Consider the following 22,114-nt stretch of genomic DNA (forward strand, 5'->3'; position numbering starts at 1 on the left):
AAAAAAAAAAAAAAACTTTATGTTCTGTGAGCTAAATTATGTTTTTTAAAGGGACAGAGAAAGGCTATATGAAAGTGGTCTCTGTATTTCAATTCTTAAAATTAAATAGGAGTCCTAGTGTGACACAGTAGGTTAATGCACTAGACTGTAAGGTCAGTTTGAACCACAAGGTCGGTGGTTCAAGTTCACCAGCTGCTCCTTGGAAACCCTATACAGGGTCGCTATAGGTCAGAATCAATTCAATGGCACTTAACAACAACAATATTAAAGAAGGCTGGGGGCATGCAGTTTATTTTATGTTTTTATTTTGATGAAAAAAAAAATATATCAAAACATTCACCAATACAACATTCATATTTATAGTTCAATAACATTAATTACATTTTTCATATGTGCCACCATTTACAATATCCTTTTCTAAACTATTTCACCACCAATAATAAAAACACGGTGTCCTGGTATGACACTGTGGGCTAATGCGTCAGACTGCAAAGTCAGTTTGAACTGCAAGGTTGGTGGTTCAAGCTTACCAGCTGCTCCTTGGAAACCCCATACAGGGTCGCTATGGGTCAGAATCAACTCGATGGCACTAACCAACAACCAACAACAATATGAACACACTGCCTGCAAAGCAAAAACTCCTCCTTTCCTTTTCCCTGGTAACCATTAATAATATTTAGTCTCTATATAACTGTCATTTCATATAAATGATAACTACTCATCAGTCAGTTTGTTGTACTATGGTGGCTTGCATGTTGCTGGGATGCTGGAAGCTATGCCACCGGTATTTCAAATACCAGTAGGGACACCCATGGTGGACAGGTTTCAGCTGAGCTTCCAGACTAAGAAAAAGACGTAGACTACTGAATGTTTAGCTTCTGAAAACCTTACAAATAGTAACAGAACATTGCCAGATATACTACCAGAAAATGAAGACATTAAAAGTAGTACCAGAATATCATCAGCTATAGTGCCAGAAGATGAGCCTCTCAAGTTGGAAGGCACTCAAAATATGACAGGGAAAGTTTTGCCTCCTCAAAGTACAGTTAACCATAATTATGGAAATGAAGTAAAGGTTTCAGGACCTTCATTTGCTAATGGAGCACAACTCAATATGATGAGAAACAGCTGTAAACAATCAATAATCAGAACATGGAATTATGAAATATGAATCTAGAAAAATTGGAAGTAGCCAAAAAATGAAATGGAGACTTCCATCAAAATGGTGGACTAGGTAGATGCATTACACAGCCCATCTAGAACAGGCCTGGGGAACATTCAGCCACAGGCCATACAAGGCTAGTGAAATCATTTAGTCTTGCCCTACCAAAGCAATCACAGTTCCAAACAACACACTGTTGTTGTTATTGTTGTTAAATGCCTTTGAGTCGGTTTTGACTCATAATAACCCTGTATAGCATTTCCGAGGAGCAGCTAGTGAGTTTGAACCACTGGCTTTGTGGTTCAAACCGACCTTACAGTCTAATGCTTATCCTATAGCACTATGGGACTCCAGAAATCACATTATGGATGAGTTAGTTAAATGTTTGACCAACTATAGTAGGCTAATTTTTAAGTTGATAATTTTGTATGGCCCAGGAATGATGTCATAAATTTTGGCAGAAAAGGGTTCCCAACCCCTGCTCTCCAACAAAGATACGAGAGACAGAATAAGACCCAGAAGAAAATGCTAGCACCCTGAACTTCATAAGAAAGGTTAGAGAGGTGGATAGAGTACTTTCTGTGAGGGCAAACCAAGCAAGAATGGCAAGAGAGGGAGATTGACTGGTGAATAACTGGTCACAACTGGCTAGACCATCTTGTGAGCATCTTTGACAGCAAGGGAGGCCTAACAGAGCAGATTCCTGTGGACGATGGGAAATATGTGATTTCTTGTTTTTCGTCACACTCCCCTGGGAACCAGAGGTGTGGTCAGCTCCTACCCCCAGCACAGATCCTACTCTCCAGGAGGTTGGAGCTGCATGGGAGCCACACCAGTGTGAGTTGGGGGCCAACTGCACCACTTTGGTGTGCTGCTTTGGTGCCTGAATTAAGAAGGGCTTGGCTCCAGACCTACCAAGCTTACAGAGCCACCAGACCAGCATTTAACCAATTAGTCACCACATCCCCAGCTCCCCTGTGGTCCCAACAGACACTGAAACCACCTCCATCAAGGGCCCTCACCAACTACTTCCAGATTGAGTGACTTAAAAATAGATACTGAAGTCAACAGAAACTCCACCAAGGGTCAAGACTCTGCTGTCACAGCCCTTCCACAACCACCTTCTGAGCTTCTTGATCTCAGAAGTTCCCTAAAGATCCTACTGGGTTAAACAACCGCATTGTTTGTTTTTACAAATATGACAACCCACAATGTCCCAGAGACAACAGACAATTTTAGTTCACATGAAGAACCAAAAGAGAATGACTGAAACAAATGACCAAGGTGCAGAGCCAGAAAACATTTCTGAAGAAGAAAAGTTAATGGAACTAACTGAAAACAAATTCAAAAGAATGATAATTAGGTACCTTCAATAAAAAGATTGAGGAAAGCAAGGAGAATACAATAAAAACTTTAGAATAACTCAGATAAACATTACAAGAACCAACAGACAAAATAAAAACAAATTTTGAAACCGTACAAAACCTGTAATTACAAATCCAGAACATTAATACTAAGATCTCAGAAGTGGATGATACATTGAAAGGGCAAAGGAGTAGATGCAAAGTAATGGAAGCCCACATTAATGAGCTTGATGATAAATTTCTCAATACTAGTCTGCTAGAACAACGACCAGAAAAAAGAATGAAAAAATCCCAAGAAAGCCTAAGCACTATTTGAAAGACCATGAACTCCAGAATAGGAAGAGATAAGCACAGAGAAAAATGTCAAAGACTAGTTGGAAGGAAAATTTCCCTAACATCATGAATGACCAGGAGATAAGCATACAAGAAGATGAACGAACCCCAAACATGATACATCCCAAAAGAAAATCACCAAGAAATATAATAATTAAATTGCCTAAAATCAAAGACAAGGAAACAATTCTGAGAGTAACTTGGGAAAAACAAAAAATTACTAACAAAGGAGAACCAATAAGACTAAGCTCTGATTTCTCAGGAGAAACCATGCAGGCAAAAAGGCAAATGAGATGACATTTACAAAACTCTGAAAAAAAAAAGTTGCCAACCAAGAATCATATACCCAAAAAAGCTGTCTCTAAAGTATGACTGTGAAATTAGCACATTTCTTGAAAAGCAGAAATTAAAGGAATTTTTAATGACCAGATCACATTTACAAAAAATGCAAAAGGATGTTGTTTGGACTGAGAACCAACAATAGCAAACTACAACCTGATATTACCATACATGACAACACCACCCAGAACTCAATTTAGATATAGAATTGGAAAGCAATTTAAAGGAATAAGCCCTACAAAACTGAAAATAGGGAGCCAGATTTATATCAATATATATCAATGTATAATGAAGTCTACTACAAAGCAAAAATGCTAAAGCAAATGGAATAATGAGGAGGTACAAGAGCTGAACAGAAAATTTCAAAAATCAGCTCAAGACAATAAAGCCAAATATTACAACAAAATGTGCAAAGATCTGGAGTCAGAAAACCAAAAGGGAAGAACACACTCTGCATTTCTCAAGCTGGGGGAACTGAAGAAAAAATTCAAGCCTCGACTTTCATTATTGAAAGACTCACCGGGCAAATTATTGAATGATTCAGAAAACATCAAGAGAAGATGGAAGGAATACACGGAGTCACTGTAACAAAAGGAAATAACAAACAAAGCAAAAAGAGGTAAGTGTGTAGATATAGAACTTCCAAATGGTAAGAACTCAGATAGATTTCAAGGTAAAATAGACCGTTTTAGTCAGGGAAAAAAATTATTAAGTTACAGGGTAACCTCAATGGAAAATAATATACCTGCACAACAAACTTTTAAAAAAGAGGAAAATCAGAAAAATTTAGTAGACATTAACAAAACAGAAATGAAAATGAAAAGAAAACCCACAAGCACAACAAACACAGCATAGAAAATTATATAATTATATGGAACAAAGAATCCAGCAGCACCACACACACACACACACACAGAAAAAATAACAATAATCAATTTATACCTGTTGATAATTACATTAAAAGTATCAGTCAAGAGACAACAGAGACAGCAGAATGGACAAGAAAACAGACTCCTTCAATACATTGTCTATAAGAAACATATCAAAAAGATGGAGATAGTCTAAATGTCCATGAACAGAAGAAAAGTTAAACATACTTTGGTACATACACACCATGGAAAACCACAAACATTGAAGAATAATGAGGAACCTGTGAAACACATCACAATATGGTTGAACCTGGAAGACATTTATGCTAAGTGAAATTAGTCAATCAAAAAAGGACAAATAATATATGAGGCTAGTGTTGTAAAAGGTTTTGCTGTTATTGTTGTTTTGATGAAAGACATGACCTGTGAGGGTTACAGCAGCGAGGGAAAATTATTCATGGGCTAGAAGGAAGAAACATGTTAACATGGGTGACAGGGCAGGCAATATACAATAAAAGGGAGGTCATCAGGGGAAAGATAAAGGTAGTGGGAGACACAGGGAGGAATGTAATAGTTAAATGCTGTTAACTGTTGGGACATGGAGGGTATTGTAACCATGTAATTAAGCAAAATATATAATGATCTGCTCTGTAAATCTTCACTCAGTACACAATAAAAAGTTGGAAAAAAGAAAGAAATGGAATGCATAAACATCTATACCCTAAGAATTAGTAAACTGAAATGGCCTGGTATTGGCCATTTTGAATCTGAAACTTGTATGGTGTAATATTCTGGAAATGACAAATTGAAGATGACTGGCACTGAAGCCATCATCAAAAAGAACATCTTGAAGGAAGAGCTGAGGAACCACAGCCTTGAGTGACATGTGGGTGGTTGATCACACAAAATCAAACCATAGGGGATACTTACATCATTAAAGAACTGCCAAACCTCGGAGAATTATGACCCAGCCAAATTGACACACATGTTTGGGAGACACAATTCAATCCGGATGCTCTTTCTCTGTTTATCTGTAAGCCACTTCTGTTTATTTTCAGTCCCACTGAGCCCTGATGTTCAACTGGTTTTTATCATTTTTAGTGTACCAAACTGTTAGAAAATACAAGCTTAAATCCTTTTATTTTATATTTTAAGCATGGAGTCAATGTTTACCCCCTAGCTATTCCTAAAACATGTTTCTCTATGTACCTACTCTTCACTTAGTGACTATTTTGTTATCTGACATTTTGCATTTATGACAACTTTGAAAAACTTCTCAGGAGGCACATCTGATTGGCCCAAGCTTTGTGTGGACTTGGATCACCTGAATGATATATTGGAGGCCCTGGTAATGAGCCACACAAGGGATAGTGGTCAACCAACCATGGGATACTTGCACCCATCCATCCACAATGTCTCAATCTGGTCACAAAGGGTACAAGAAAGTGGCGGCACAGTGTGAGCTCACGAGCAAACAAGAGACAACCTGAAGATGCTAGGGATGTAGGTTGGGGGAGGAAGAAGTGAGGGAGTAGTAGTAGGGTGAGGTTGTGGGGCTAGGCAGACAGAGGACAAGTGGGGTCCCCACCCGAGTCAGGCAGTCAATATTCTGAAGGAAAGTAATTTCCAACTCTGAATTTGTTGTCCCACCAAATTATCATTCAAATGTAAGCACAGAATAAAGAATCTTGAGACACATAATGTCTCAAACAATGTATTCTCTCTCATATGCTCTTGAAGTTACCAGAATATCAAGTACTAGAACAACAGCTGAGGATGACTTGGAAACAGAAACAGGACAACTAATAAAAAAGAGAGGTTAAAAAATGGATGGTGAGTGGAGATCCTGGAATGAAAGTCGTACCCAGAAGTAAAGGCAACCACCCAGACTGGAGCCCATGACTAGGACATGCTAAGAGCTGTCATTACCAAGATCCTTGCAGTTTATACCTAGCTTTCAATCTAAGGTCAGAACACTAGAATGAGTCTGTTTCTGGTGCTTATTTGTAATTCTCTAATGTTGACCATGGAGTCCTGATACGGTGCTGTAGGTGAAACACTGGGCTGCTAACCACAAGGTCTGAGATTCAAACCCTTCAGTTGCTCCTTGGAAACCCCTGTGCATGGATACTATGAGTCAGAACCAATTCAATGGCACTTAACAACAACAAATCTTGACCACATGCTGATGAAGTTGCTACTCTCCTCTCCAGGCCCTCCGGCTTCACCCCACAGAATGTTCTCCTTTGACGGAATCCTGGGAGCCAGAAATAGGTGCTGATGCTTAAAAACTGCCCAATGCATTCCCACCAGACTTCTAGAATCTGGCACCTATTACATCTTTGCTCTTGAACATTTTAAAGAGCCACAGCGCAAAGGTGAACACATTTCTAAAAAGGGATCTCGTCAAGTCTGCGAAATGGAAATTCGGTTATATCTACACAAAGGCAGGTCTGAGGGGATCCCCACTCAAAAACATGGGAGACGATGGTGCTGATGTAGAACAGGTCTTCATGTGGAGAGAAGAGTGTGCAGCGCTAAGTTATATTTCTGCTCAGAGGAGAGGATGGATTCTCTACCAGCTCAGCTTAGCGTACAAGTCTACACAAAGACACCTTGAGTGAACCAAAACAATTGTCAGGTTTACTAATGAGGAGGAGGATTTCTCAGGGAGGATCAATACAAACCACTGAGAATCACCATCTTGTTCTATCAGCTGGTTCTGCATGTTCAGATCCACACCAAGGAGTAAGGCAGTCTATAATACACACATATATGTGTGAGACTGGACTCCTGGTGTGGCGTGAAATTGCACTCCTGGTGTGGCGCTATAGGATAAGCGCTAGACTGCTAACTGCAGGGTCAACAGTTCAAACCTACCAGCTGTTCCCTGGAAACCCTATACAGGGTCATTAGGAGTCAGAACTGCCTCAAGGTCACTTCACAGCAACATGTGTGTGAAACCCTGTGCAGATATGGATATACCTTACATTTTGCAGTCCAATCACTTGCCACATAGGGTTGACTCCAATTCATGGTGACCCCACGTGTGTCAAAGAAGAACTGTGTTCCATGGGGTTATTCATGGCTGATTTAGGCCTTTCTTTCAAGGTGTCTCAAGTGGACTCAAACCATCAACCTTTCAGCTAGCAGCAGAGCCTGTTAATTGTTGGTACCACCAAAAACCAAACTTGTTGCTATTGAGTCGATTTTGACTCCTGGAGGTTCCATGTGTGTCAGAGTAGAGCTGCGTTCCACAGTGTTTTCAATGCTGCTGTGATCTGTGTTCTTTCCTCTGCCTCAGCTTACTCCTGAATAATACCTTTTATTTTTTTTGAGTCTACAAAGAAGGGCAGGGATGTGAACAACCAAAAGTCAGATAGTGGTTACCTCAGGTGGGGAAGGATAGATATGCAACTAGGGAGGAGCAACAGGAGGGTCTTGTGTGCTGCTCGCTGTTACTGCTATTAGGTGCTATCAAGGTGATTTCCAATTCATCATGATCCAAGTGGTAAGTGGTACTAGCAACATCCTATTTCATAATCTGAATACCCAGATGACATTTTGCTATTCTTTAACATGTGCTTTATAGGTAGCGTAGTGGTTACGAATCGGGCTGCGAACCTTAAGGTCAGCGGTTCGAAACTACCAGCCGCTCTGCGGGAGAAAGATAAGGCTTTCTACTCCCGTAAGGATTTACACCCTCGGAAACCCTGTACAGGGTCGCTATGGGTCGGACCCGACTCGACGGCACTTAACAACAACAACAACAATAGGTAAGAGAAGGAGCTGTGGTAGCGTAGTGGTTATGAATCGGGCTGCTAACCTCAGGGTCAGCAGTTTGAAACCACCAGTTGTTCCACAGGAGAAAGATGAGGCTTTCTAATGCCATAAAGATTAGAAAGGGTCGCTATGAGTCAGAACCAACTCCATGGCATAGAACCACCATCATAGGTAAGATATGGAGTTCTGGTGTGGCTCTGTGGGTTAATGCACTGGTCTGTAAGATCGATTTGAACCACAAGGTCGGTGGTTCAAGTTTACCAGCTGCTCCTTGGAAACCCTATACAGGGTTGCTATGAGTCAGAACAGCCTTGGCAGCACTTAACAAGAACAAAAGGTAAGATATGTTTTACAACAAAATTAATTTTTTAATTAATTCAAATGGAAAATTTAGACACATTTATGTTTTTTCCCTATGTTTAGGAATAAACCCCTTTCCCAACTCCATGTTTTTTCTCTGCAAAGTGCTACGTTTCACTTCCTAGAGAAAATTGCTGTTTACCCTCCTGAATGAGTCTCTCCATTTTGTTAGGTTTGGGCATACTGTCTGTAAAGGCTGAGAATTTCCTTTGCATTTTCACAATTTGAGGCATCAATTGTATTCTCTTAAAAACTGACATGAAGACCAGATTAAAGTTGCAGGCCATAAATTCCCCACCTCTAGCTTAAGACCTACGTTTCAGGTCATTGTACTCTGGTTGTAAAATGCTGTGGAGTCAGTTTTGACTCATAGCAACCTTGTCTAGGGTTTCTGAGGAACAGATGGTGGGTTTGAACTACCAACCTTGCAGTAGCAACTAAGTGCTTTCCCTATAGCAGGGTGATAAAATGTGGTAACAAGAACAAGGACTCTAGTGGGAAGCTATCTGTGCTTGATTCTCCACTCTACCAACCATGCAACCTTCAAGGCATTCACCTCTCACTACCTCAGTTTTCCATGTGTAAAGTGGAAACAATCATGATGCAATAAACACTGAACTACCAAACACAAAGTCCGCAGTGCGAGCCCGCCAGCTGCTCCACGAGAGAAAGATGAGGCTTTCTGCTCCTGCACGATTTATAGCCTCGAAAATGCTACACAGGGTTGCATGAGTCAGAACTGACTCCACAGCACTTAACCACAACCAACCATCACCTCTTGGTATAAGAATTATACTAATTAATTTATTGCACTTAAGGCACATAAAACAATGGCATATAGTAAGTGCCCAGTAAAAGTTATTATTATTACTATTATGGATTAAAAAAAAGGACCCCTGGTGCTGCAACCTGCTAAGCACTCAGTCACTAACCAATAGGCTGGTGGTTTGAACCCACCCAGTGGCTCTGTGTGAGAAAGACGTGATGATCTGCTTTCATAAAAATTACAGCCTAGAAAACCCTATGGGGCAATTCTACTCTATCACATGAGGTTGATATGAGTCATAATCAACTCGACAGCACCTAACAACAACACAACAAACAACTGTCTGGTTATTTGCAGTAACTCTCAGTGCAAAAGAAGTGGTTTCCATCAATAAGGTTCATAAGTGAGGGCCTCGCTGTGGTCAGTCCTCTTCCTCACAGCCTCCCAGTGTCCCACAGCTACCATTATCTTTCATTATATGCTCATTGCAAAGGCAAGTTTGGACGAAGTGTGCAGTATTTGTAACAACTTCTTCACACTTAGGATGAGACATGGGTCAAACTCAGCTTGCTGGTAGACTGTCATCAGCTGGCCAGCATGATAAAGATCTTGGCTACTGAGGCAACAATGAGTATGAGTGGTCACTCGCAGGACACAAAGAAGTCACAGGGGACTCAGAGCCACTTGTGGTTCAGGGGAAAGAGCACTGGATTGTCAGTTGGTAGAAATGGTTTCCCACCATGGCTTTGTGTGACCCAGCAAAGGTCACCCAACCTCTCTGTGCCTAAGTTTCCTCACCTATAAAATCAGGCACATCATCCAGATTCAATGTTCAACATTCTTCAGTTCTGGGATTCTAAGTGCATGTTGGTTTTGCCCTTAGATTCCATAAGTACCACAGGGGAAAAGAACAGTCAGTCATGAAGCAGGGAGTCTCCTGAAAACCCAACCCATCATCCCAAACTAACCTCGGGGATGGTGCTGACCTGCCTGGGTTTCCCTCCTCATGTCTAGGAAAGGCACGGAACAATGTTATCACTTTTTAAAACATATGTCTAAATTAGTTCCTACTCCAGACAATTGGCAGGTGCCCAGTTCATAGATTATTCCACCAGACAGTTGAATGCATTGGCCATTGGTCAAAAATGAAGTCATTGCGATCCTATGTGCTTTAACTGGAAAAGACTAATGGGAAACAATTGTCTGTTTGGGGTCTTTTTATGTGTGTGTGTGTGTTTAACAAACAGAAACCCATATCCCAGAACCCCTCAATTTCCCTTGCTGAGTACACTGTACAGGAATAAAGGAGGATTTTGTTCAAGGTCAAGTTGGTTTTGTTTTGTTTTCAAAGACTCAGATGTGTGTGTGTGACAGTCCATGATGGTTTCACATCAGTAAATCCCCAACCAAATCCCCGCGGATCTGCAGGAATGTTAGGCCAATCTGGCCAAAACCATGATTTCTCTCTCAAACCTGCACAGGAGATAAAAATGGGCCAGGAGACTCTCTGTCTCAGCTGCCTGGATTCTCATTTACTTTTACTCATACACACAAAGGTGCTTGAAAAAGTTGGTGGTAAAATGGAATTAAAGAGATTGAAAATTTTCCACAAACTTTTTACTCCCCCTCATATGTTCAGTTGTTATTGTTGCTATGTGTCATCAAGTCAGTTCCAACCCATAGCAACCCTGCATAGGGTTTCCAAGGAGCTGCTGGTGAGCTTGAACTGCCAGCCTTGCGGTTCAAACGTACTTTGCAGTCTGACGCATTAGCCCATATGTTCAGTGGCTATGGGGAATATTAAACATGTGTATATTTCTAAAAAAAATAAAAGGCTTCTAAGGACCGTTGTTGAAAGTGACCAGAGCTGTTATTACCATAGGCTGCAAAGTCTTTCCAGCACAGAGACATTCACAGACAAAACCATCCCTGTTCACCTACAGCAGGTAAATGGTGCATTCTGATTTTACCAGTGATTCAACCACATTCTTTTCAAGGTATTTAATACTTCTCTATGCATTCCCGACTTCTTTCAAACAAACAAACAAACAAAATCCAGTAGGAAAGCTTTCAAAGCCTTAGTTTCTTCCCAGCTGCAAGCCTTCCTTCCTTCCTTCTTCCTAAGAAGGTCTGACTGAACTTGTAACCTGCCCCCACCCTGGGCTGGGCCTCCATTCAGGCATTGTGCGATCCCTTGCCAGCAGCTGCCTTTTGCAGACAGAATACCTGAGAACCGCTGCCAAGACAGGAAGGTCGGCGCCTCCACAAAAGGAGGCCTGGGGAGTGTCCGTCTCCCCGGGCGACTGCAGATAAGAATGCAAAGGGCTGGGTTTTCCACACCTCCATTTAGGTTCCAAGGAGCCCTGGTGATGCTGAGGTTAGCCGCTAACCTCAAGGTTGGTGACTCAAAATCACCAGCCACTCAGCAGGAGAAAGATGTGGTTATCTGCTCTCATAAAGATTTAGTCTCCAAAAACCTCTACAGGGTCACTCTGAATGGGAACTGACTTGATGGGAGTAGGTTTGGTTTTTGGTATTTAGGTTCCAGAACCCTCCCCTTGTACTTTCTTCATTTTATTGGATTCATTTCTTTCTTTGACATCACAAATATATACTGAGAATCCCCACATAAAAGCCCTGAGCTAGTGTTTGGGGGGCACAGAAGTGATGGAGATATATCCCTGTCCCCAGGGATACTCACATTGTTGGGACGGGCCACTTAGGAGGAACCCTAGCATCTTGGACTCCCTAGAATTCCCAGTGAATTACCTGTCTGAGCATACCAGGGCCTGATCCCACCATCAGGGTTTGAGACCCTGAGATTGTGTCAGGGCAAACAAAGAACAGGCAGGTATGAGCAAGAGGAACAGGCAGTGTATTCAACCAGGCTGACCTCACCCCCTGCGTTTCACCTCTCCCTTAGCACAAGCAAGGAAAAGTCCTTCTAGACTCACAAGAGCATGTCTGGCCACAGCTATCCCTAAAATGAATGTATATTGCGATTCCATCTAATAAAGTAATAAACGTTTCAAGATCTCATCTTAAATTCCATCCATTTCTGGATCCTCCAAAAGCCCAGCTCATTGGCTGTTGGTTATGTGCCCTGGAGTCGGTTTCGACTCATAGTGATCCTGCATAGAGTTTCCAAGGCTGTAAATCTTTATGGAAGTAGAAAGCCTCATCATTCTCCTGCGGAACAGCTGGTAGTTTCGCACTGCTGAGCTTGAAGTTAGCAGCCCGTAACAACTAGGCCTACCAGAGGCTCCTTAGCTCATTAATTGTCTATACAAATGCTGTTGCTGGTAAGCACCATCAAGTCAGTACCAACTTATAGCAACCCTGTATAGGGTTTTCAAAGAGCAGCTGGTGAGTTTGAACCACCGACCTTGCGGTTCAAAACGACCTACTAGCCCAGTGCATTAGCCCGCAGCAGCCATACCAGGACTCCATAACTAAATAGTAACTAATTAACATACATAATGGCAGCATTTTAGTTTTACAAAGAAGGACTAGGGCAGTAATGGGAAGGATCCTAGGCTGGACCAGAAAGTCCCATCCACTAGCTCATTCAAAGAACCTAACCAGGGATGGATTAGCCAGTAAACACCAGTTTACTGGAGTCCTGGTGTGGCACTGTGGGCTAATGCATCAGACTGCAAAGTCACTTGAACGGCAAGGTTGGTGGTTCAAGCTCACCAGCTGTTCCTTGGAAACTCTATACAAGGTCGCTATGGGTCAGAATCGACTTGACAGCACTTAACAACAACAACCCATTTACAGTAAGCAAGGGACACATAAGCTTAATTATGCTTACTTACTAACTTGTCCTGGTGTGGCACTGTGGGTTAATGCACCAGACAGCAAAGCTGTTTGAACTGCAAGGTCAATGGTCCAAGCTCACCAGCTGCTCTTCAGAAACCCTATACAGGGTCACTATGGGTCAGAACCAACTTGATGGCACTTAACAACGAACAACAAACCTGTATTGAACAATTTCACCTGCGTCCCACACGTAGTGAACGATTTCACCTGGGTTTCACCATGTCAAAGATGTGGTAAAAACTAAGTGAAATTGTTCACTACACAAGTAAGTAAGCCAGTACAGTTAATTCTGATTGCTTTGCTTCTTGGGTAATCTGTCCCTGGTCATCCAATCATGAGTTAGAGGTAGAGAGAAAGTGGGAAGGGGGATCAGAAAAGGAAACCAGGAATAAGGAAGAAAAACAAAAGAGAAAGGAGGGGGGAAAGGTAGAAAGAATTCTAAAAGAGACTGCTATTTGCTGTTTCACATCCCTTTTACTGAGGCATATCTATGCAAAATAGAGCCTATGGCAATTCGTTTTCAGTTACTGAATGATCACTTACAGCAGGTGATGGAAACATTCATGGCTAAGAGAAGCTTCTCAATAGTGCCCCCACTCCCACTGCCCCACTCAAGTGACTCCCAGGGCACAAGCCATCCCTTACCTTAGATTCACTCGTCTCTGCATTTACTATAGTCACTAATTCCAGCAGAAGATCTGCCTCCCCCATCAGGAGTCCCCTTACATTTCTAAATTACTATAAGTTAACAAGGAATCATCCAAAAAAGTGGAAGCGATTCTCTGTGGGGCTGCTGGGGTTGATTGACATGGATGCTGAGGACTGGGTGGCCAGCTGCAGCAGCCTCATCTTGTGCTTTCTAGGAAACGGGGTGGTCCCAGAGGACGTGGAGTGACCACCAGGCTGCCACGCCCTACCTGACATGGGACTTGAATGTTGTTCTGGTTGGTTGAGCTCTGTTGCTGGTGGTATCCAGGAACCATGTTTTAGCCGCCTCAGTACTTGATTCTGGTTCCTGACCTGGCCTTAGAGTTCTCCAGCTCATCTCCTACTCTCTGTTCCCACAGCTCAGTTCTGACCCCTATCTCTGACCAGCAGGAAAGGACTCAGTGGAGACTGGCAAGCTCTCTGACTCTGTTGCTCTGGAAGAGGAAGGGGAACAGTAAGGGACCCTCAGGGGAGGAGGGACTGTCAAGTCCTCGCAGGGCATGCTAGAGCACCAGGAGGTGACTGGTATTACTGTGGAGTTGCACTTCTGAGTCAGTGCTTCTAGGTTCAAATTTTGTCTGAGCCACGTACCGTGAATGTTTGGAAAAGCTACAACAGCTCTTTGGACTCTGATTTCCTTGTCAGCAAAAGGGGAATAATCATCTCCTGTATCTCACTAGCTGTTTCAAGTATCAGAGAGATCTTCTCAAAGATAATGCCTGGAAAGTGGTAGAATAGGTGCCCACTCCAATTTCTCCGCACACACACAAATGGGCAGGTGTTTTCTGTCTGATATGGTTGATCTTTGGACTCCTGGTGTGATGCTGTGGATCAGCACTGGACTACAAACCACAAGGTTGGTGGTTCAAACTTACCAGTTGCTCCTCAGAAACCCTATACAGGGTCGCTATGAGTCTGAACCAACTCAACAGCACTTAACAACAACAACAACATGGTTGGTCCTTAGCAAAGTGCCAGTCAAGTGAGATATAGAAAAGAAAGAAGATACAAACTGAAGAGTGTCAGTCCCTGCCTTGCCCAGTATAATGGATAAGGCTGTCTTAGGTCTGGGAATCTGTCTGTGAGATGCTGCGCCTCACCCCATTTGGGTTCATCTCCACCAAGTGTGGAATGTCCATCTCTACAGACAGCAGAACACAGAGGGCGTCAGACAAGGGTCCTCAACTCTGGCTTCACATACAGATAATGAGCCTCTCCCTTCTATACACCCTCCTCCAGTTCCCCAAATGCTAACTGACTTTTCTGGGTGGTGCCTGGAATTTCTGTTGTGCAGCCGGGGAAGAGTCTGGAATGGGAGTCATTTTGAATGTCAGCTGTTCTAAAGCAACATCAATCCTCAGTGGACCAGAAAGGGGTCTTGGAAATGATCTTGCCTTTCTGAGTCGCTGTTTCTACATTTAAGAAGTGGAGAAAATCAACTTCAAGTCTCCTCCTCCGGGTAATTTGTAAAGGTCACGCAAGATACTGCATGAGAAAGCCCTTGCTGTACAGAACCATCTACCTCTCTGCTCCATAAGTAAAACATAATTGCCAGAATGCCACAACCCACCACAAACAAAGGCATTCCTGCTTCCTGGCAGTACCTCTAAGGCTGAGAGGAAGGGCTGAGCAAGCTATCCTGGGACAAGACCCGAAAACAAACAGAATCGAGACTCCACACAGAGGCCACACTAGGCACTGCAGGGCACTCCCGGACTCACTGCTCGCCTCTCCTGCTAAGCCCTTCCTGCCATCCAAGCCACACAGAGAAGTGGGAGATGTCGGCCCACAGCACGAAGGGGAGACCCAGGAGGGCTCAGGAAGATCATCTCCAGCATCCTGGCGGTGGCTAGGCTCTGTCCTCACCTTGGAGAAATGCTGAGGGTGGGATAGCTGAACAGATAAGCACAGAGAGTGGTATGGGAGGCCTTTCTGAAGACAGCTGCTGACTGACTCCTCCTTGTCCTCACATCCTTGTTCTCCAGGTCCCAAGCATAGCAGGTCTCAGTTTCTGCATAAACTGCCCTCCACACAGAACATGCTCGCTCCCCTCTCTTCCTGTGGCTAAATCCTGGATACCTTAAGACTTTATGCAGATGGAATCTCTGGAAAACCTCTCCTGGCTCTCAAGTTGGGTTGCAAGCCTCTTGGGAGCCCCCAAGTGCTTGGAGTAGACCCCTGTCACAGCCCTTATAAATATCAGTAACTGCCTGTTCACTTGTCTGGGTCTCTCAGCTCCCTGTGAGCAATTAAAATGAATGAACTAGCTCAGCATGAAGCAACATGGATAAATCTCAAAAAATATTTTGGGTGAAAAAAATAATTTTGCAAAAGAATTCATGCATCCAACATTCAAATACTTAACAAATGAAAGGATCCATGCAGTATAATAACACAGATACAGAATATTTAAACATTAAAAAATAGTAGACTTATTTGTGGCCATCTATGCAAAAGCTGGACAGTGAGTAGGAAGACCGTAGAAGAATTGATGCTTTTGAGTTATGGTGTTGGAGGAGAACATTGAAAGTGCCATGGGCTGCCAAAAGAACCAACAGATTTATGTTGGAAGAAGTGCAGCCAGAGTGCTCCTTGGAGGCCAGGATGGCCAAACTTCGACTCTCATACTTTGGACATATTGTCAGGAGGGAGCAGTCACTGGAGAAGGATATCATGTTTGGTAAGGTGGAGGGTCAGAGAAAAAGAGGAAGAGCACCAATGAGATGGATTTGCCAAGTGGCAGCATCGAGGGACTCAAGCATGGCAACAGTAGTGAGGTTGGCCCAAGATCGGGCAGTGTTTCGTTCTGCTGTGCATAAGGTCACTGTGAGTTGGTACCGACTCAATGGCACCTAACAACAACAATACATATGACAGAAAAATTAAAGTGTGTGGAAAGGATATATATCAATCAGTCACATGATAGCAGTTGCCTAAGGGGATAGGGAGTAGATGAAGGTGAAGCCCAAGCTGTAGCTACAGTGCTTTACTGACTTATATTTTTATTTTATAGAGATGAAGCAAAATAGTATCCGTTAAACTCAGGTGGTAGACATGTGCATATCTAGTATATAAAAAAATCCTCACCACTGGACCAATAAACAACACCCATGTAAATGGAGAAAAGATTGAAGTTGTCAAAGTCTTAATTTTGCTCAGATCAACTATCAACAATCTTGGAAGCAGCAGTCAAGAAATCAAACAATGTATTTTATTAGGCAAGTGTGCTGTACAAGACCTCTTTAAAGTGTTCAAGAGCAAAGATGTCAGTATGAGAACTAAAGAGCTCCTGACCCAAGCCATGGTATTTTCAGTGACCTCATGCAGGTGAAAGTTGGACAGTGAATAAGGAAAACTGTAAAAGAATTGATGCATTTGAGTTATGGTATTGGAGAAGAATATTGAAAATATCATAGACTGCCAAAAGAACAAACCAATCTGTGTGGGAAGAAGTACAGCCAGAGCACTCCTTAGAAGCCAGGATGGACAAACTCCATATCTCATATTTTAGACATGTTATCAGGAGGGACCAGTCACTGGAGAAGGCTATCATGTTTGGTAAAGTTGGAGGGTCTGAGAAAAAGAGGAAGACCTCCAATGAGATCTTACCTAGTAACCAAAAACTTGGAGGTTTGAATCCACTCAGAGGTACCTCAGAAGCAAGGCCTGGAGATCTCCTTGCAGAAAATGATCAGATCTTTTCTCCTTCCAGAAAGGACAAGCCATTGAAAATCTTGAGAAGCACTGTTTTACTCTGACACACATGGGGATCTTTATGAATTAGAACTGACTTAACAGTAACTATTTAGTTTTCTCTTTTTGGGAGGTGGGGGGCCTTGGATGGGGAAATTTCAGCAGAGCACAGAGAAAAGAGTTAGGGATGAGGGATAAAGGTATGAGCAGGTGAAGCACAGGGGATTTTCAGAGCAGTAAAACAATACAATACTGGAAAAGTAGACACATGACATTATGCATTTGTCAAAATCCACAGAACTGTGCAACACAAATAGTAACCCTAATGTAAACTAGAAACTTTAGTTAATAATGATGTACCAGTATTACTTTACCAGCTGTAACAAATGTACCAAACTTGTGCAAGATGTTAATAATAATAGAGGGGACTATGGTAGGAAACCTGGTGTAGCGCTGTGGGTTAATGCATCGGACTGCAAAGTCATTTGAACTGCAAGGTCAGTGGTTCAAGCTCATCAGCTGCTCCTTGGAAACCCTAGACAGGGTCGCTATATGACAGCACTTCACAACAACAACAATGGTAGAGAGGAGAAGACAGAAGGGTTATGGAAGCTGTCTTTACTATGTGATCAATTGTCTCTACACCTAAAACTGCTCTAAAAAAAAAAGGAGAAAGAAAAATTCTACTAAAAAAATAAATAAATAAAAGTAACACTAGTCTATTGAAGAAGTCCTGGTGTGGCACTGTAGGAGCAAGGTTGGCGGTTCAAACCCACCAGCCCACCCACCAATCAATCCTTGGAAACCCTATACAGGACCCTATGAATTGGAACCAACTTGACAGCACCTAACCACAACAGTCTATTGAAGGAAAAGTGTAAATAAGATAAGATAACCAGTCACCAGTTCAGCAGGGAGTCCTGAGTGGTAGCAATAGCTAAGCACTTGGTTACTATCCAAAAGGTTGGTGGTTTGAATCCACCCAGAGATGCTTTGGAAGAAAAGCCTGGTGGTCTACTTCTGAAAGACCACATCCATTGGAGATCCTATGCTGCACAGTTCTACTCTGAAACATATGAGGTCACTATGAGCCAGAATCAACTTGACGGCAACTGGTCTGGTTTTTCAAATCAACAGAAAGATAATTATTGTTAACACTTAGGCATAATTCCTTCCAATCCTTATTTTTGGGGCTGGGGGTGGGGTGAATATCTATATTTATGTAATATTTGTTTAAGATTTGAAATCTCTCTGCTAAATCCATCTTGAAGGTTTAGTCTAGCTTCAGTTTGAATTTGTAGCCATAAAGTCAGAAACCCATAGAGAACATTAGTAATACCAAAAACAGATTCTAAAGGGGTCAGTTGCTATGGGGAATAACTGAAAATAAATTTCACTTCACACTACATCCAGCTAATGTACTGACCAGAAAGGAAGAAAGGAGAAATATTTGGAATAAGTTAGAAGAGCAGCCAAGAAAACTTCTAATTGAGAAGAAGGAAAATCCAACAGCCTTATTTTAATGGAGTTTCAAAGAGGTCAACAGAATTTTCCTGCGATATAACGGATTATGTTCTTCAACAATTGTGTATGGATACCACATTGCCCCTTAGCTCTGAGGTCCCTTCCATACAAATCATAGAGTGGTCCAGGGGCTTGGGGAAGGGGCCAGGTTAGCAGAAAGTAGGGAGCACTCAGGAAACAATTCAGGCAATGACTATTTTCATAGAAGTACTGTAAGAATAACCAAGCATATATTTGCCTCTGTTTTGTAGAAATGGCAAGTGTTATGTGTTGTCTGTCTCAGATTTTTTTAAAAGGAAAGAATGTATAGCATAAAATTTAAAGCCCATTTTCTTCCCTACTCCGAATCTATTTCCTGCTTCCTTTTCCCAGTCACTGTTATGAATTTCATCTGTATCCATCCAGTTCTACTTTATTCTTTGTTTTACCTAAATTTTCTGTGTAGTCTTAAAAACAGGAAATAAAAAGAACGCATGGAAAATGTGCTAAGAAAAAATGTGTTGAGGGGCTTTGGAGCCCATGATATATACCAAGACACCTCACCCAGGTACAGGTTACACTAATTGTAGGAAAAGCCTACTGGGAGGCAGTCTTGCAAACTCACATTCATAAGTGTCTATGAAACAATGCAGAGCACTCTACGGCCATAAACCGAACTCCAAAAAGCTTACCTGGGTCCAGGTGTGTGAAAGAGCCCACCACGAAATCCAGTGTGGACACAGCCAGCAAGAACAGTAGCAACAGCTGAAGACGGATTATCCACTTGACACCTGCTAGGTTAATCCCCAGCAAGGCCAGGAGCACGGAAATGGAAATTCCTCGAACAGCCCAGATATTCCTGAAGCCCAGCAAATCCGAGATGGATTCAGCAAAGCCGGTAATATACATGGCACCTGCAACACACTAACAGGCAATTCTAGGTAGAAGTCAGCAAGACAGAAAAACATCAAGAGCCCAAGGACCAAGACTGTCCAACATTGAGATCCTAGCTTATTCCCATCAGATACACACACCATCTCCAAGTCTCAACACCTTGAAGCCTGCGCAGGTATGTGATGAGCCCTTCCCACCTGTGAACACCCACCCACCTGGGGCCCCATCTCTGCTCATCTCTACTAGACTGAAGAATAAAAGCCAAGCCAAAGCCTAGAGCTGATTGTCATTAATAACTAAGATGAAAAGATACAGGGGGGCCAAAGAGGCATTGTATTTCTGTCTCAGTTACTCAAAAACCAAATCTAGAACAAGAACACAGAGCAAGCACCCTTCTACCAAGACACATAGGGCATTGAAACAAACCTTTTTTCTTCCATTTCTTCATAGGTCAATTATTTCCCCCTCTAAATTATCTATGCTACAGCATTGGTGCACTCCTAAAGCATTATGCTGAGTGGAACATGAGGGACAAATATTAACATGTGGTCTCACTTGCGTGAAATATCTGGAATAAGCAAGTGAGGCAGGAGGGAGTCCTTGTTTGCAGGCCACTAGGCATCTGTGAAGAGTAATGAAACACTGGGAAGCAGCAGTGATGGCTGCACAATTGTTGTTTAGTGCTGGGGAGTCGGTTCCGACTGTACAGGGTTTCCTAGGCTATAAATCTCTATGGGAGCAGAAAGCCTCATCTTTCTTCCGCAGAACAACTGGTAGTTTCAAACTGCTGACCATGAGATTAGCAGCCTGATTTGTAACCACTACGCTACCAGAGCTCCTGGCTGCACAATTGGTGTTGTTGTTAGGTGCCATCGAGTTGGTACCGACCCATAGCAACCTTATACACAGCAGAACGAAACACTGCCTGATCCTGGGCCAACCTCACTACTGTTGCCACACTTGAGTCCATCAATGCTGCCACTTGGCCTCTTGTTGGGGGTCTTCCTCTTTTTCTGTGACCCTCCACCTTACCAAACATGATATCCTTCTCCCAATAGGATGGAAATAATTAATGTCACTGAATTATACACATCAAAATGGCCATTTGGGGGTCATATGTATCAATATTGTTGTTGTTAAGTGCCATTGACTCGGTTCTGAGTCATAGCGATCCTGTATGTAATATGTATGTACTCCTAGTGTGGTGCTGTAGGATCCGCACTGGACTATGAACCACAAAGTTGGCAGTTCAAATCCACCAGCTGCTCCTAGGAAACTCTGTACAGGGTGGCTATGAATTGGAACCAACTCAACAGTACTTTAACAACATATATATAGTAACCCTGTATAGGGTTTCTAAGGAGCTGCTGGTGGGTTTGAACTGCTGACCTTGTGGTTCACAGCTCAATGCTGAGCCTATAATGCCACACTAGGAGTCTCTCTCTCTCTGGCTAATGTGCTGGACCGCAAAGTTGGTTTGAACCACAAGGTCAGTGGTTCAAGCTCACTAGCTGCTCATTGGAAACCCTATATAGTGTTGCTATGGGTTGGAACCAACTCAATGGCACATAACAACAACAACAACAAATATATATGTGTGTGTGTATGTATATATATATATATCTATCTATAGCTATATATATACACACATACATGCATATATATGTATATATAAATGTGTATATTTTATTGTGGTGGATATACATATGTAAAAGAATTATACGTATGTTTATTTATATTTTTTTAAATAAAAAATCAAAATAATAAAAACACATACCCTGCTGCCAGTGTCAGTTTCGACTTATAGAGATACTGTGTTGTTGTTGTTGTTGTTGTTATTGTTAAGTGCCAGTGAGTTAGTTCCAAATCATAGCAGCCCCATATAGGGTTTCTGAGGAGCAGATGGGGAGTTTGAATTGCTGACCTTGCAGTTCAAATCGACTGTGCTTATCCTATAGTGCCATACCAAGACCCTATAGGGCAGAGTAAACTGTCCCTGTAGAGTTTCTAAGGCTGTAATCTTTATGGAAGCAGACTGCCACATTGTTCTCCCAAAGAGCAACTTGTAAGTTTAAATCATAGATACTTTACTTAGCAGCCAAATGCTTAACCAATGCATGTATGTCTATATATAAAGACATTGTTGTTGTTGTTGTTGAGTGTCGTACAGTCAGTTTTGACTCATAGCAACCCTGTATAGGGTTTCCAAGGAGCAGCTGAAGGGTTTGAACTGGTAAGTGTTTCATATATAGACATAGACATATATGTGAAGCATTCTATTGTCTTTTAATTCTATTTTTCCATGAGCCTTTTGAAGCCCCATAATATATATGTTGTTGTTATTGTTAAGTACTGTGCAGTCAGTTCTGACCCATAGTGACCCTGCACAGGGTTTCCGAGGCTATAAATCTTTACAGGAGCAGAAAGCCTCATCTTTCTCCCATGAAACGGCTGGTAGTTTTGAACTGCCAACCTTGAGGTTAGCATCCTGATTCGTAACCTACCAGCACTCCTAATA

The 22,114-nt window shown here is 42.2% G+C and overlaps 1 protein-coding gene across 1 annotated transcript in view; it reads right to left on the reverse strand.

Moving 5' to 3' along the window:
• The window catches only part of SLC12A8 (solute carrier family 12, member 8), a 258,578-nt gene that overhangs the window by 163,553 nt on the left and 72,911 nt on the right, over positions 1-22,114 (reverse strand). The window contains exon 4 of the mRNA XM_006869431.1: positions 19,395-19,626. Coding sequence (XP_006869493.1) covers positions 19,395-19,626 — 232 coding nt within the window. The remainder of the gene's footprint in view (positions 1-19,394; positions 19,627-22,114) is intronic.

Source organism: Chrysochloris asiatica, unplaced genomic scaffold (assembly GCF_000296735.1).
Source record: "Chrysochloris asiatica unplaced genomic scaffold, ChrAsi1.0 scaffold00130, whole genome shotgun sequence".
Classification (NCBI taxonomy): domain Eukaryota; kingdom Metazoa; phylum Chordata; class Mammalia; order Afrosoricida; family Chrysochloridae; genus Chrysochloris; species Chrysochloris asiatica.